Here is a 17,541-nt window from a genome sequence, read left to right on the forward strand (position 1 = left end):
TATACGAATAGTCCTTTGCAGTTGACAAATTGATTAATAAACATGGGTGGTTACTGTAATATTACAATGTCTCCTCTAGGGATATATTCAAGCCATATGGTTTGGAGCTGTGCTGTAGCCTAGGAGATATCACAATCTTGCACCAACATCACAATAGGCTGTTATGCAAAGTGTGTAATACTTCCTGAACAGTCTGTGTGGTAATCTTATTTAAATGAGACCATACTCTGTGATAATTCCAACTAATCAGATTCGGTGTGGGTTTGTTGGTGACTTATATATTATCGCTGAGCTGACAGGCAAAAAAGACAAATGCTTGTATCCAGCATCAATAAATATGAATCATTTTGCAATCTGTCAGGCTAAAATATTATAATAAGTTCAGCAGAAAGGCTAAACCTCTCTCTGTGTGTGTGTGTGTGTGTGTGTGTGTGTGTGTGTGTGTGTGTGTGTGTGTGTGTGTGTGTGTGTGTGTGTGTGTGTGTGCGTGCGTGTGTGTGTTGCACCTCAAGGAAAGGTTAACTGATCTTTGTGTTAATATTAAAACTAGTCAAACACTGTTGCTCCAAAATAGAGCAAGTGTTCTTTATTCAACTTGCTTCACTTGACAAAGGTAAAATACATATTGCACAAAGTGAATTAAATGTAATAATAACAATGCTACATCTTATTTTTGAAGAGCTGTTCATTCCAAAGACAATTACCAAATCAAAGTTTATTAGTCACGTGCGCAGATTTTCAGATGTCATCGCAGGTGCAGTGAAATGCTTGTGTTTTCTAGCTCCAACAGTGCAATATTATCTAGCAATACAGAACGACACAATGCGAAAAGTTTTTAAAAAAGAGTTAGGAAGTATCAGAATGAGAAATACCAGCTAGGTTAATAGAAAAAGTAATCAACACATGTAACTAAGCAAGTGTAGGCCAATTATAACCTTGGATTGATTAAGAATTAGCATTGGTTAATGTTATTCAATCATGTAACATATAAAATAAATATTTAAAAGTAAAACAAAAAATAGAATATAAATCGGAGCATGACAGTTGTCTATGTCACTGTCTCTCCACCCCGGTGAGGATGGGGTTCTCTTCCGCAGGCAAGTCCCTGGTCTCCAAAGCCACCTGGAGTTTCTGCCAGAAGACCCTTGTGTCCTCCCCAGCTCTTGGCCAGCTCAGGTAGGTGCGTCTCTTCACCAGCCTCCTCATGCGGTGGTAGGGTGAGAGCTGGTGGTCTGGGATCTCTTCGAGAAACACCAGGATCAGCACATCCTTCTGCTCATCAAAAAGACGGAAGCTGGAGAGAGCATTCTTTTATTTCAGTGTTTGCGTAGACAACCCAAGTCCCATACACGGTGTGATTTTCCAAAAAACATCATACCTGAAGCTCACCACATTGCACATTGTTATCTCTCGACAACCGTGATGCAAAGCCACAAGAGAGTAAAAATGATCAAATCGATATTTGAATGTCAATTGTCTATTGATATAGAAACAACATCGGTCAAATAAAGCACTTTGCTGTTCTATGAGTGGAGTGGGTCTGGGACATTGAGAGAAAAAAAGGGAATATTAGCTATGAAGCTTCAGGGAAACAAACCCCTGGACAGTCATACAACTATAAATAGAAAGACATTAAACCAACCTGGCCACCTGGATCTCTCTGGAGCACCACTCGCTCTCCAGATATTGGTGGGTGATCACACAGATGGTTTTCCTGCTCCTGTAGATGGCGTCTGTGATGTTCTCTATGATGGGTTTACCTGTGGAACATGGTGAGAAACAAATCCTTTGTAAGCAGTGATTTTTGACAATGTACCTACTAGTTGTAAGTGTATGTAGTTACTGGGACACCATGTGTTGCAACTGAATCTGTACAATCTTAGTATTATGCAACTTCCTGTTTCAGATGGCATTTAATGCTGTACTGGATGCAGGTCACTCACACAAGCCTGTGTTACATCCAGAATATTCATCTAAAATGTCTGAAATAACAATGCATTTCAATACAATGACCAATTGTTGTGCTAAATATGTGATACCTGGCTGGAAGTCCCGGTGGTGAAGACACAACTTCCAGCCCTGCTCTCCCTCCAACTCTGGCAGCAGCTCCCTCACGACCCAGGATTCATCATGGGTGTTGTAGGAAATGAAGGCATCGTACTGATGAGGAGCTTGTCTGTTCCTCCGCTTGGTGTCATGGAGATAAGCCAGGAAGAGGTAGTAGGCATATACCACCTGCCACCTCAGGTGATGATAGATAAAGGACCCCAGCAGGGTGAGGAGGACCAGAGAAGTGGTTGAGATGAAGTAGAAGACGCCTAGGTCCACTGAACAGGAGTGGGTGTCCAGGTCCAACAGTTTAGTGTTCTTGAGATCGTCTGGATAGTTACATGGATAGTCATGGGCATAAGCAACTTGTGTTTGGTTGTTGCTCTCAGCCCAATGAACAAACCAAGCATTTCTGCAGTCACAAATGAAAGGATTCCTTTGCATATCCAGGAGAGTTAAGGCTGGGAGAGAGTGCAGCACTGTCTCATTGGTCCATGTAATTTTATTCTGTCTCACCTTTAAGAAATGAACTTGAGTGAGATTGGCTTCTATAAGGAAATCTAATGACTCAAGTTCAGTTTTGGAGATGGTGAGTCTTTTGAGCTTGGGGATTGGGTGAAAGAGCTCTGGGGAGAGGGCTTTGAACCAATTCTGGCTGATATCAAGGGACAACAACTGGGGTGTGTAAATGAATACGTCAGGGTGCAGGGACATAATATGAAGATTCCCTGCTTGGAACTCTGATAACATTTTCAGACCTTCAAGAAAGTTGGAAGGTAGATAAGACTGTCTCTTATACTTACTATAATGCTGACTAAATATGTAGAGGTTTTCCAGAGATGACAGGTCAGTGAAGGGTGGTGGTTGGAGTAGTTCATCTTTTTCATATTTGATAGCATTGGAAGCCATATTGAGAGTTTTTAAGCTTCTAAGTCCTTTGAACACAGCACCTCGGATTTCACTTTTACCTATAACATTGTTTAGCAGAACAAGATTTTTAAGTTTGGCCAAACCCACAAAGGCCCCATCTTCCAGTGTCTTTATTTGATTGTCATATAAAGCCAAATCCTCAAGTGATCTTAAGCTTTTGAAGTACTTTGTTCTGATGTTAGTTAGTTTATTGAATCCTAAATCCAAGCTCTTTAAATGTTGCAAACCCTTTGTGAAAGCATCACCTAAGTTTAGGATGCGGTTCCTTCTAAGTGTCAGGCTATTTAAGGCCCTTAAATCCTGGAAAACACAACCTTCAAGGTTTGAGATTAAATTGTTGTTAAGATAGAGTTTTTCGAGTCTTCTTAGATTGGAGAAATCCGAGCAGCCTAAAGTTTTGATGATGTTGTAGCTGAGATCCAATTTTTTCAATGTGGGGAGATTCCTTGTAGCATTCGGCACAGAAGAGAGGCCGTCATTGTCTAGTATCAGAGTTTTAAGACCTTTAATTGATCGAAAAGCGGCTTCTGACAGGTCAGTAATATTATTACCTGATATGTCCAGGTCAGTCACCTGTGTGCAGGACTGCAGCAGCTTGTCAGAGACAGTACTGAAGTTATTACATTGCAATCGGAGTGTCTTCAGTGTAGGTATGTGGCAGGCTACATTAATGAGATTATCTCTTCCTATTTTACCCAGCCCCAGAGATGCCAAAGAAAGGTTGATGCTCTGGAGCACTGAACTAATCCCCTGTAAAGACATGTGAATGCCACTCAAGTCGAGACTGCTCACATTCCTCAGAAAATACCTGTCTGCTACATCCCATTCCATGCTTCCATTAATGCCACAGAAGGAGAGGTCTAAATTCTTAAGATAGGGAAAAATATCTGCTGTGACACTGAAGATCTCCAGAGGATTCCTGGATAGATCCAGCTCTGTCAGCCCTATTGACCTATTTGATATTTCCTGTGACTGCAAAGAGGTCAAGCTGTTGTTCCCAATGAACAACTTCAGCAAGCTTGGTAATTGTAAAATGTGCTGAAGCTCCTTGAAACAATGCAGTTTGTTGCTGGTTAAGTTCAGTACCTTCAAGCTGAAGAGTAACTGAAAAGATGATGAGATACTTGAGATGTGGTTGTTATCCAGGTGTAGTACTGTGAGGTTATCCAGGCCCTTAAACATTTGGTCTGAGAGGGAAGTGAGTTTGTTAAAGGACAGATTCAGCTGCTCTAGAGCCACCAGGTCTGAAAAAGACCCATTCTCCACATGAGAGATCCTGTTGCTGTACATGATTAACATTTTGAGGAACGTTAGATCTTTGAAGTCCTCACTTTTTATCTGTGAAATGTTATTCTTTGCTATGTTTACAGTTCTCACCAATGATGGGATGTCTGCTGGTACGGCATTGAGGTTCCTGCCATCACATAGCACAGACGTATTTAGAGATTCCCTGATTCTGCAGTGTTTCATTGAGTAACCATTTACTGGATTAAATAGAACCCAGAAATACAGAAGAATCCATAGAAAGAAACTCAACTGAGAATATGTAGACCCATGTCCTTTTCCTGACATGGTTATTTTCAGTTCCATATTAAGGGGTTTTGTTTCCTTTTTTGGAAGAAAAAGTGGCTTGTCACCAACAAATGGAGTCCAATGAGGTTCTTCTCAAGACTCTTCCTGATGTATTTGACTTATAGGCTACTTGAGATCTAATGTAAATAAAAGACAAATACAAAACATTTTAAATAACTGTGTCATCATAGGTGGAGGACATATGACTTTCGTTAATTACAGAATGAAAACAGATTGCAAAAAAATAAGACAATCATATTTCATCAGTTGTTCTAGTGCCCAAATCAGAAGATACAAGTGGATTTTCCTGGTTATAATTGTGCCTGATTCATATTTACTTACTGCAGTTTTTACCATGTAATAGTATTAATCAATACTGTATTCACTGAAAGACATCACATAACCCTAGAAACCTAAAAGACGTTTCCTTGGTCATGTCACATGATGACGAATAACTATATGGACCAGAGTTTGTCATATAATTGCATACATTAATCAATCATTTGACAGCCCTACTTATGGGTAATCCAATTAACCAACTTGGTTCCTAAACTGTTAACTTCATATAATGGTAAATAATACTATACTGAAGTAGTCAAACTGAACAAAAGCTGTTAAACAAGACAGAGAAAATGTGAAAATATATAGCTTTTTACTGTTTTACTCACCATAAGCAGAAGAGGACATATGCTTCTCACTCTAACAAGGGTTTACAGTAGTTATAATGTGATCATGGAATACGCAACATTTCCCTCAAGTAGTTCCTCAGTCACATGCCATTTTACTTCTGTTCTAAAACTTGCTTCACTTTCCCCATTAACCCTTTCAGCTCCTGTAGAACATACCCTTATACATACCCTTATAACTCCCATATTGAGACCGCATACTAACAGTCAAGGAACAGTCTATTTCCTGTGTAACTTGCTCCTCGCGATCAGTTGGCCTTGTTTTTTACTAACAGAAGGTTATCAAGGAATAAGAAAATATGTAGCAGTATTGTTAGAGAGGGGTAAAGATAAAGATTTTGTTGGGGCGCCAGGCAGGTATTAACCATGCCGAAAGGAAAATAGTAGGATAGAGAGAGTACCACTACCCTCCTCCGGTTCCCGTAGATGCAGCCCCTCCGAGCTCCATGGGAATGGGCGCAGGAGGACTAGGAGGTAGAACTGACAGGACCCTTTCTGAACGCCCGCGGGCAGCCAGCAGATTGTCCAGTCGGATTGACATGTCAATCAGTTCATCCAGGGAGAGTGTAGTGTCCCGACAGGCTAGCTCCCTGCGGACGTCCTCCCGGAGGCTGCACCGGTAATGATCTATTAGGGCCCTGTCGTTCCACCCGGCCCTCGCAGCCAAGGTTCGGAACTCCAGAGCGAAGTCTTGCGCGCTCCTCGTCTCCTGCCTGAGATTAAACAGTCGCTCACCCGTCGCCCGGCCTTCTGGAGGGTGATCGAATACGGCTCGGAAACGGCGGGTGAACTCAGGGTAGTTCTCTCTCGCTGAGTTGGGGCTGTTCCAGACAGCGTTGGCCCATTCCAACGCTCGCCCCGTCAGGCAGGAGACGAGGAGGCTCACACTCTCCTCTCCCGAGGGAGTCGGCCTCACGGTAGCCAGGTATAAGTCAATCTGAAGCAGAAACCCCTGGCACCCCGCTGCTGCCCCATCATACTCCCTCGGGAGCGCAAGACGTAATGCGCCAGAACCAGACGTAGGAGGGAGCGGAGTATGTGAACTCATCTGGTGAGTCGGAGGCGAAGAGAGGAGACCACTCCTCTCCCATCGGTCCATCCTCTCCATCATTAGGTCCATCGCTGACCCGATTCGATGGAGTACGGTGGTGTGGAGGAGGACCCATTCCTCCATAGAAGGGAGAGGGTTGGTGGCTGCTCCTGCTAACTCCATACTTAAAGGTGCGGGCTTCTGTAACGCTTGATGTAGTGGGTGTGGAGTCAGGCGCAGGAAACAAGAGTGTTTGCTATCGTGCTTTAATAAATGCACCGTCAAAGAGAGTATACACCCAAGAACAACAACAGGGTATAATCAAAAAACACAAGGATCCAAAAAACACGTTCCACTACACAAAAACCAGTGAACGACAGAAATAAGCCCGCACACAGAACAGGTGGGGAAACGGGCTTAAATACCCAACTAATCAATAATAGAACACAGGTGAAACCAATAAAGACAAAACCAACAGAAAAGGGAAAAAGGGATCGGTGGCAGCTAGTAGGCCGGTGACGACGACCGCCGAGCTCCACCCGAACAGTGAGAGGAGTCACCATCGGCAGGAGTCGTGACAGTGCAAAGCAGCCTGAACCAGGTTTTCTTATAGGATTTTGCCTGTACTCCATTCTGTTTCTTTCTATCCTGAAAAACTACCCAGTCCTTAACAATTACAAGCATACCCATAACATGTCGCCACAACTGTGCTTGAAAATATGGAGAGTGGTACTCAGGGATGTGTTGTATTGATTTTCCCCAAACATAATTTGTACAGCCCAACATTTTTTTGTTGTTGCAGTATTACTTTAGTGCCTTGTTGCCGAACAGGATGCATATTTCAATTTTTTTTATTTTGTACAGACTTCCTTCCTTTCATTCTGTGGCCTCATGGTGAAATCCCTGAGCAGTTTCCTTCCTCAACTGCAACAGAGTTAGGAAGGACGCCTGTATCTTTGTTGTGACTGGGTGTATTGATACACCACCCAAAGTGTAATTAATAACTTCACCATGTTCAAAGGGACATTCAATGTCTGCTTTTTTTTACTACCAATAGGTGCCCCATTGGAAAACCTTCCTAGTCTTTGAGGTTTAATCTGTGTTTAAAATTCACTGATCGACTAAGGGACCTTACAGATAATTGTATTTGTGGTGAACAGATATATGGTAGTCATTCAAAAATTGTCAAAACACTATTATTGCACACAGATTGAGTCCATGCAACTTATTATGACTTGTTAAGCAAATGTTTACTCCTGAACTTATTTAGGCTTGCCATAACAAAAGGGGTTGAATACATATTGACTCAATACATTTCAGCTTTACATGTATTTATTTAATTGTAAAAATGTCTACAAACATAGTTCCACTTTGACATTAATCAGGTTTTGTGTCTAAGCCAGTGACCAAAAAAATATAAATGAAATCCATTTTGAATTCAAACTGTAACCCAACAAAATGTGGAAAGAGTCAAGGGGTGTGAATGTTTTCTGAAGGCACTGTATACTATGGAAGGTTTCATTCAAATCAAAAGGGGCGCTGACAGAAAATGATTGAAATGATATGGAACAACCCTATAGTCATAGTTAATCATGCAATTACAGACAGCTTTTTTAATCACTCATTTGACAGCCCTACTTATAGATAGTCCAATTAACCAACTTGGTTCATAAACTGTTAACTTTATATAATGGTAAATAATACTATACTGAAGTAGTCAAACAAGTAGTCAAACTGAACAAAAGTGCTGTTAAAAAGACAGAGGTAAATGTGAAAATATATAGCTTTTTACTGTTTTACTCACCATAAGCAGAAGAGGACATACGCTTCTCACTACGCTTCTCACATGCAGTTTTACTTCCAGGTTCTAAAACTTGTTTCACAAGGTACAATGCCCTTATAAGTCTCATATTGAGACAGTATACCAATTATCTATTTCCTGTGTAACTTGCTCCTCACTATCAGTAGGCCTTGTTTTTGACTAACAGAAGATTATCAAGGAATAAGAAAACATTGATGAAGGCCTGAACTAGTTTTTATATACTAAACATTTCAAATGACATGGAATGAGGTCACCCAGAGTTGTGCTTTATTGGGGTACTTGACATTGACAGCTAACGTGAAAAACAGAGACAATTCTAATACAGTGGCTCAAAACGACAGTTTCATTTCAGAAGGGGAGACAGGGGAGGAGTATTGTAGGAGGAGAGAGGTGGAGAGGTTTAGTGGAAAGAGGATAGAGCCAGGAGAGAGGGGGAGAGGGAAGGAAGGTGAGAGAGGAGATGGCATATCCCTGATGCAGTGAAAAAAAATGGAATAATGAAGTAAGGTTTATGCGACATCCTTTTGAGTGCGGACTAACTACACCTTTTTGTAGTCTTAATATTTTAATACAGAGATCAGCTAACCTTTTCCTTGAGGTGAAACACACACACACACACACAATACATTTGAGCTGTGTCTGTGGTGTATCATGTGTAATGGTCGTATCTCTGCATGGTGACAGTGGGAACATGTCTGTCACGAAGTCATGTGCTGGAACAGCTCTGGTTGATAAGTGAAATGACTGACTCAGCATTTTGGGCCTGCTCTATTTTGGGCCTGCTCCCCTCTTACTCACTTCTCCTCCTGCCTCCCTACCCCAGCGTACACAGACGTATTTCTTTGTGACTAACTTGTATACAGGTAGGCCAGAAAAGCCACGTGCCTGATTGGCATATGAGTGGCAACCCAGATTGGAAGCATTTGCTTCTCATCGGTTGTTCACTACAAATGCTGTTATGAATATAAAGAAAATTGTACCTACAAACTGAAGGCGATAAAGCCAAAACATCTGTGTACGCTATCCCTGATGCAGTGAAAACAATTGAATAATGACGTAAGCTTCATGAGACATATTTTTGGTCTGAGAGGGACGTGAGTTTGTTAAAGGCCAGATTAAGCTGCTCTAGAGCCACCAGGTCTGAAAAAGACCCATTCTCCACATGAGAGATCCTGTTGCTCTACATTATTAACATTTTGAGAATCGTTAGATCTTTAAAGTCCTCACTTTTTATCTGTGAAATGTTCTTCTTTGTTACAGATCTCACCAATGATGGAATGTCTGCTGGTACAGCATTGAGGCTCCTGCTATCACATAGCACAGAGATTCCCTGATTCTGCAGTGTTTCATTGTGTAGCAATTTACTGGATTAAATAGAACCCAGAAATACAGAAGAATCCATAGAAAGAAACTCAACTGATAATATGTAGATCCATTTCCTTTTCCTGACTTGGTTTTCCTGACATTTCAGTTCCATATAAAGGAATTTGTTTCCTTTTTCAGAATAAAAGGTGGCTTTTCGCCAAATATCGAGTCCAATTGGGTTCCTCTCCAAATTCTTCCTGATGTTAATTAGCCTTTTAAAATGATCAACTTGGATTAGCTAACACAACGTGCCATTGGAACACAGGAGTGATGGTTGCTGATAATGGACCTGTCACAGCTGTCGAAGAGATGAGACCTAGGCGCAGCGGGTACCGGAATACTCATACTTTAATTTATTATTAAAGTGAGTAACGGGAAAAACAAGAAACAGAACGACAGCTAACAGATTTGCAGGCTAGACAAACAGCAGTGCAAATACAACTACCCACAACCTAACCAAACCAAACACACACCTCTATATAGGACTCTCAATCAGAGGCAACTAGAAACACCTGCCTCCAATTGAGAGTCCAACACCCAATCCTAAACATAGAAAACTAAACTAGACAGAACATAGAAATGCATACACAACACAAACCCTCTGCCACGCCCTGACCAAAACTAATACAATTACTCCCTCTGCTGGTCAGGACGTGACAGTACCCCCCCTAAAGGTGCAGACCCTGAATGCACCTCAAAAGAAAAACACAGAAAACCCCAAAACAATAAGAAAAATCCCCCTAAACTACAGGGAGGGAAGGGAGGGTGGCTGCCGTCAACGACGGCACTGTGCTACACCCCCCCTCTCCAACCCACCTATATTGGAGGCGGCTCAGGTGCGGGACGTGGTGGTGCCCCTGGCCGCGCCGGAGGACTGGTGGGCGACCCTGACTTCGCCCGGCTGGCGGGCGGGCTTGACAGATCCGGACAGGCGGGCCACTCCGGCAGATCCAGACAGGCGGGCGACACCGGCTGATCCGGACAGGCGGGCCACTCTGGCTGATCCGGACAGGCGGGCCACTCTGGCTGATCTGAACAGGCGGGCCACTCTGGCTGATCCGAACAGGCGGGCCACTCTGGCTGATCCGAACAGGCGGGCCACTCTGGCAGCTCCGAACAGGCGGGCCACTCGGACATCTCCTGACTGGCAGGCGGCTCTGGCAGCTCCTGACTGGCGGGCGGCTCTGGCAGCTCCTGACTGGCGGGCGGCTCTGGCAGCTCCTGACTAGCGGGCGGCTCTGGCAGCTCCTGACTGGCGGGCGGCTCTGGCAGCTCCTGACTGGCGGGCGGCTCTGGCAGCTCCAGACTGGCGAGGCTGGGCTGACGCACTAGAAGCCTGATGCGTGGGGCTGGTACAGAATGTGCCAGTCTGGGCACATGCACCTCAAGGCTAGTGCGGGGAGCGGGAACAGGCTGAACAGGACTAGGCTGACTACTGGGAAGCTTGGTCCGGGTTGCTGGTACTGGTCGTGCCAGACTGGAGGTACTCACTTCCGGGATAGCAAGAGAGGCAGGAACCATATGCGTATGGGCGAGATAGTGCGCACCTCAGCGAAACATGGCGCCCTCCACTCCCTACGCTCCTCCACATAATCACGGGTAGCGGGCTTATGGCTCTTCCTTGGCCTAGCCAAACTACCCGTGTACCCCCCCAAAAAAAATTATTGGGGGTGCCTCTCCGGCTTCCTCGCCAGTCGTGTACCCCGGTAGCGTTCCCGGTCCTCACCAGCCTTCCTCCACGGGCCCCCTCCGGCCAGAATCTGTTCCCATGTCCACTTCTCGCGATTGTCCATGTCAAAATCCCTTTTCTCAGCGTAGTCCATATAATTAGTGTTCTGCTCCTTCTTCCGCTGCTTGGTCCTGGTATGGTGGGTAGTTCTGTCACAGCTGTCGAAGAGATGAGACCAAGGCGCAGCGGGTACCGGAATACTCATACTTTAATTAAATATTTAAAGTGAGTAACGGGAAAAACAAGAAACAGAACGACAGCTAACAGATTTGCAGGCTAGACAAATAGCAGTGCAAATACAACTACTCACAACCTAACCAAACCAAACACACTCCTCTATATAGCACTCTCAATCAGAGGCAACTAGAAACACCTGCCTCCAATTGAGAGTCCAACACCCAATCCTAAACATAGAAAACTAAACTAGACAGAACATAAAAATGCATACACAACACAAACCCTCTGCCACACCCTGACCAAAACTAATACAATTACTCCCTCTGCTGGTCAGGACGTGACAGGACCTCTGTACGCCTATATAGATATTCCATTACAAATCAGCCGTTTCCGACTACAATAGTCATTTACAACATTAGCAATGTCTACACTGTATTTCTGATCAATTTTATGTTATTTTAAAATGGACAACAACAAAAAGAGCTTTTCTTTCAAAAACAAGGACATTTCTAAGTGACCCCAAACTTTTGAACGGTAGTGTATGACAAAGTAATTACAGAAAGAAAACATATTGCTAACATTAAAATCATCCTATTTCATCAGCTGTTCTCAACTCAGAAGATAAAAGTGGATGTTCCTGGTTACAATTGTGCCTGATTGTAAGGGCTGTCTGAAGAGAGAGTGGACCAAAATGCAGCGGAGTTAGTGTTCATCATTTAATATTTAATTGAACAACGTGAACACTATACAAAAACAAGAAAAGAGAAAACCGACAGCCAACAGTCCTGTCAGGTGCAAACACTAACAGAAACAATTACCCACAAAACCCAAAGGAAAAACATGCTCCTTATGGGTGACTCCCAATCAGCAACAACGAGCTTCAGCTGTGCCTGATTGGGAGCCACACACGGCCCAAAACAAAGAAATACAAAAACATAGAAAAAGGAACATAGAACGCCCACCCAATGTAACACCCTGGCCTAACCAAAATAATGAACAAAAACCCCTCTCTATGGCCAGGGCGTTACAGTACCCCCCCCCAAGGTGCGGACTCCAGCCGCAAAACCTGACACTGAAGGGGAGGGTCCGGGTGGGCCTTCTTACGGTGGCGGCTCAGGTGCGGGACGTGGCCTCTGCCCCCCCCTTGGCGTCGCCCTCTTAGGTGGCGCACCTGGCCGCGCCGAAGGTCTGGTGGGCGACCCTGACTTCGCCCGGCTGGCGGGCAACCCTTGTTGCGCCCGGCTGGCGGACGACCCTGGCTGCGCCCGGCTGGCGGGCGGCGATGGCTTCGCCCGGCTGACGGGCGGCGATGGCTTCGCCCGGCTGGCGGGTGTCCCTTGCTGCGCCCGGCTGGCGGGCGGCGATGGCTGTGCCCGGCTGGCGGGCGACCCGGCTGCGGGCTGGGGGCGATCTCGCTGCGCCCGGCTGGGGCGCCCCGGCTGCGCCCGGCTGGCGGGCGGCGATGGCAGATCCGGACAGACGGGCCACTCTGGCTGATCCGGGCAGACAGGCCACTCTGGCAGCTCCTGACTAGCGGGCGGCTCTGGCAGCTCCTGACTAGCGGGTGGCTCTGGCAGCTCCTGACTAGCGGGCGGCTCTGGCAGCTCCTGACTGGTGGGCGGCTCTGGCGGCTCCTGACTGGCGGGCGGCTCTGGCGGCTCCTGACTGGCGGGCGGCTCTGGCGACTCCTGACTGGCGGGCGGCTCTGGCGACTCCTGACTGGCGGGCGGCTCTGGCGACTCCTGACTGGCGGGCGGCTCTGGCGACTCCTGACTGGCGGGCGGCTCTGGCAGCTCCTGACTGGCGGGCGGCTCTGGCGACTCCTGACTGGCGGGCGGCTCTGGCGGCACCAGACTGGCGAGGCTGGGCTGACGCACTAGATGCCTGATGCGTGGGGCTGGTACAGGATGTGCCAGTCTGGGCACACGCACCTTAGGGCTAGTGCGGGGAGCGGGAACAGGCCGAGTCAGACTGGGCTGACGCACCTCAGGGCTAGTGTGGGGAGCTGGCCTGGGGCTCCATCCTCACCCCGCAAAACTGCCCTTGTGCCCCCCCCAAAAAATGATTGGGGCTGCCTCTCGGGTTCCCTTACCAGCCGTGTTCCCCGGTCCTCGCCAGATAGCCTCCGCTCCTTGGTCCTGGTATGGTGGGTAATTCTGTAAGGGCTGTCTGAAGAGAGCGTGGACCAAAAAGCAGCGGAGTTAGTGTTCATCATTTAATATTTAATTGAACAACGTGAACACTATACAAAAACAAGAAAAGAGAAAACCGACAGCCAACAGTCCTGTCAGGTGCAAACAGTAACAGAAACAATTTCCCACAAAACCCAAAGGAAAAACATGCTCCTTATGTGTGACTCCCAATCAGCAACAACGAGCTTCAGCTGTGCCTGATTGGGAGCCACACACGGCCCAAAACAAAGAAATACAAAAACATAGAAAAAGGAACATAGAACGCCCACCCAATGTAACACCCTGGCCTAACCAAAATAAAGAACAAAAACCCCTCTCTATGGCCAGGGCGTTACACTGATTCATTTTGAATAACACAGTACTTACAATGTGGGAGTATTAATCAGTACTGCATTCACTGAATGATAACCCTAGTAACCTAAAATAAAAGTTTTCCTGGTCACATCAAAAGTTGATATGGAATTCATGTACATTACATGGACAAAAGTCGAACATCCCATTCCAAAATCATAGGCATTAACCCTCCTGCTGTGTTCTGGTCGAGTTCGCTCTGAAAAATTTAAATTATTTAATCTGATTGTCATAAGTTTCCATGACTTTGTCCACACAGGGCATCTGAACACACAAAATACATTTTGATGATTTTCATAAAATGTTGGGTTTTATTTAACTTTTGTACACTTGTGGTGTTCCCGGTCAAAAATGACCGGTCATTAGAAATGAATGGGTGAGACTACAATTAGTGTATACAATTGAGTTCAGGCACATGCCCATTCATCAGATGGACGCTAGAGGTCGACCGATTAATCGGAATGGCCGATTAATTAGGGCCGATTTTGAGTTTTCATAAAAATCGGTACTCGGTATTTTTGGCCACCGATTTTCCAATTCTTTTTTTTTTTTTTTACACCTTTATTTAACTAGGCAAGTCAGATTAAGAACACATTCTTATTTTCAATGACGGCCTAGGAATGGGGGTTAACTGCCTTGTTCAGGGGGGATTCGGGGATTCATTTTTGCAACCTTCTGGTTATTAGTCCAACGCTCTAACCACCTGCCTTACATTGCACTCCACGAGGAGCCTGCATGACAGGCTGACTACCTGTTACGCGAGGGCAGCAAGAAGCCAAGGTAAGTTGCTAGCTAGCGTTAAACTTATCTTATAAAAAACTATCAATCTTAATATAATCACTAGTTAACTACACATGGTTGATGATATTACTAGTTTATCTAACGTGTCCTGCGTTGCATATAATCGATGCAGTGCCTGTTCATTTCTCATCGAATCACAGCCGACTTCGACAAACGGGTGATGATTTAACAAGTGCATTTGCGAAAAAAAGCACTGTCAATGCACCAATGTACCTAACCATAAACATCAATGCCTTTCTTTAAAATCAATACACAAGGATATATTTTTAAACCTGCATATTTAGTTAATATTGCCTGCTAACATGAAATTGTGTCACTGCTCTTGCGTTCATTGCCTGGCTCGTTGCGAACTAATTTGCAAGAATTTTACGTAATTATGACATACCATTGAAGGTTGTGCAATGTAACCGGAATATTTAGACTTAGGGATGCCACCCGTTAGATAAAATACGGACCGGTTCCGTATTTCACTGAAAGAAAAAAACGTTTTGTTTTCGAGATGATAGTTTCCGGATTCGACCATATTAATGACCTATGGCTCGTATTTCTGTGTGTTTACTATATTATAATTAAGTCTATGATTTGATAGAGCAGTCTGACGGTGGTAGGCACCAGCAGGCTCGTAAGCATTCATTCAAACAGCACTTTCGTGCGTTTTGCCAGCAGCTCTTCGCAATGCATTGCGCTGTTTATGACTTCAAGCCTGTCAACTCCCAAGATTAGGCTGGTGTAACCGATGTGAAATGGCTAGCTAGTTAGCAGGTGCGCGCTAATAGTGTTTCAAACGTCACTCGCTCTGAGACTTGGAGTAGTTGTTCCCCTTGCTCTACATGGGTAACGCTGCTTCGAGGGTGGCTGTTGTCGATGTGTTCCTGGTTCAAGCCCAGGTAGGAGTGAGGAGAGGGACGGAAGCTATACTGTTACACTGGCAATACTAAAGTGCCTATAAGAACATCCAATAGTCGAAGGCATATGAAATACAAATCGTATAGAGAGAAATAGTCCTATAATTCCTATAATAACTACAACCTAAAACTTCTTACCTGGGAATATTGAAGACTCATGTTAAAAGGAACCACCAGCTTTCATATGTTCCCATGTTCTGAGCAAGGCACTTAAACGTTAGCTTTCTTAAATGGCACATATTGCACTTTTACTTTCTTCTCCAACACTTTGTTTTTGCATTATTTCAACCAAATTGAACATGTTTCATTATTTATTTGAGGCTAAATGTATTTTATTTATGTATTATATTAAGTTGAAATAAGTGTTCATTCAGTATTGTTGTAATTGTCATTATTACAAAAAAATATAAAAAATAAAATTAAAAAAGGCCGATTAATCGGTATCGGCGTTGAAAAATCATAATCGGTCGACCTCTAATGGACACACTTCCTCTCCCAGACCCCCACATGCATGTGTGTTTGAGCACACACACACCTCACTCCCCTTCTTGGCATCCATGGCAACCCCCACGGGAACCTTCCCCCAATAGAATCTTTCCCCCACCGGATTCACACCTGTTGGCATTCTTACAATCGCAACATTGTTTCAATAATATATAGCACTTTTCTCGCAGCTCTGGTATATAAAGCTTTTTTGAGGCCTTGCTCACAATTCATTCTGTGGCAGCACAATGACCAAACGATATACTGTATGTGAGGCTCTTGATCATATCCTTGATCATGACACTGGGGAGGAGGAGAAAATAGCAAATAGAAGATAAAAACTTGTAAATGTTCACAAGAACTTAAGTTGATAAAAAGATCTAACACAACATTCGGTGATAATATATGTATTATTATGGATTTATAATAAACTATAATGGGGTGGTCATTTTGGACCGGGAACACAGAATTAATTACCATGAAATGAACACAACAGGAGGGTTATTAATATGGATTTGGTCTGGCTCGCAGTCGGCGTTCCAATTCATCCCAAAGGTGTTCGATTTGGTTGACCGAAGTCAGCGTGCAGATGACCGGCCCACCACAAGGAGTCACTAGAGCGCGATGGGACAAGGACATCCTGGCCGGCCAAACCCTCCCCTAACTCAGATGACACTGGGCCAATTGTGCGCCACCTCATGGGTCTCCCGGTCACAGTCGGCTGCAACACAGCCAGGGATCGATCCCGGGTCTGTAGTGATGCCTCAAGCACTGTGATGCAGTGCCTTAGACTGCTGCGCCACTCGAGAGGCCCTGAGCTTGAAAATTTTTTTAATAATAAATGTGCAAATATTATTCAATCCAGGTGTGCAAAGCTATTAGAGACTTACCCAAATCAAATCAAATGTTATTGGTCACATACACATGGTTCGCAGATGTTAATGCGAGTGTGGCGAAATGCTTGTGCTTCTAGTTCCGACAATACAGTAATATCAAACAAGTAATCTAACAATTTCACAACAACTACCTTATACTCACAAATGTTAGTGACGAATAAGAATATGTACATATAAATATATGGACGAGCGATGGCCGTGCGGCATAGGCAAGATGCAGTAGATGGTATAGAACAGTATATACATATGAGATGAGTAATGTAGGATATGTACACATTATTAAAGTGCCGTTATTTAAGGTGACTAGTGATACCTTTATTAAATCTATTTATTAAAGTGGCCAGAGATTTGTGTCTGTATGTTGACAGCAGCCTCTCTATGTTAGTGATTGCTGTTTAACAGTCAGATGGCCTTGAGATAGAAGCTGTTTTTCAGTTTTTCTGTCCCAGCTTTGATGCACCTGTACTGACCTTACCTTCTGGATGATAGCGGGGTGAACAGGCAGTGGCTCGGGTGGTTGTTGTCCTTGATGATCTTTTTGGCCTTCCTGTGA

General features: G+C 44.5%; 1 protein-coding gene across 3 annotated transcripts; it reads right to left on the minus strand.

Annotated features, from left to right (window-relative positions):
* Positions 1-555: 555 nt before the first annotated feature.
* tlr13 (Toll-like receptor 13) lies at positions 556-9,017 on the minus strand. Of its 3 annotated transcripts, none has more exons than XM_045701845.1 (4): positions 8,072-9,017; positions 2,040-4,688; positions 1,643-1,760; positions 556-1,294 (listed from the first exon to the last, which is right to left on the minus strand). In XM_045701845.1, the coding sequence occupies exons 2-4, from the start codon at positions 4,567-4,569 to the stop codon at positions 1,054-1,056; spliced, it is 2,889 nt and encodes a 962-aa protein (XP_045557801.1). In that variant the 5' UTR covers positions 4,570-4,688; positions 8,072-9,017; the 3' UTR covers positions 556-1,053.
* Between the last annotated feature and the right edge of the window lie 8,524 nt (positions 9,018-17,541).

This window comes from Salmo salar, chromosome ssa19, assembly GCF_905237065.1.
Source record: "Salmo salar chromosome ssa19, Ssal_v3.1, whole genome shotgun sequence".
Classification (NCBI taxonomy): domain Eukaryota; kingdom Metazoa; phylum Chordata; class Actinopteri; order Salmoniformes; family Salmonidae; genus Salmo; species Salmo salar.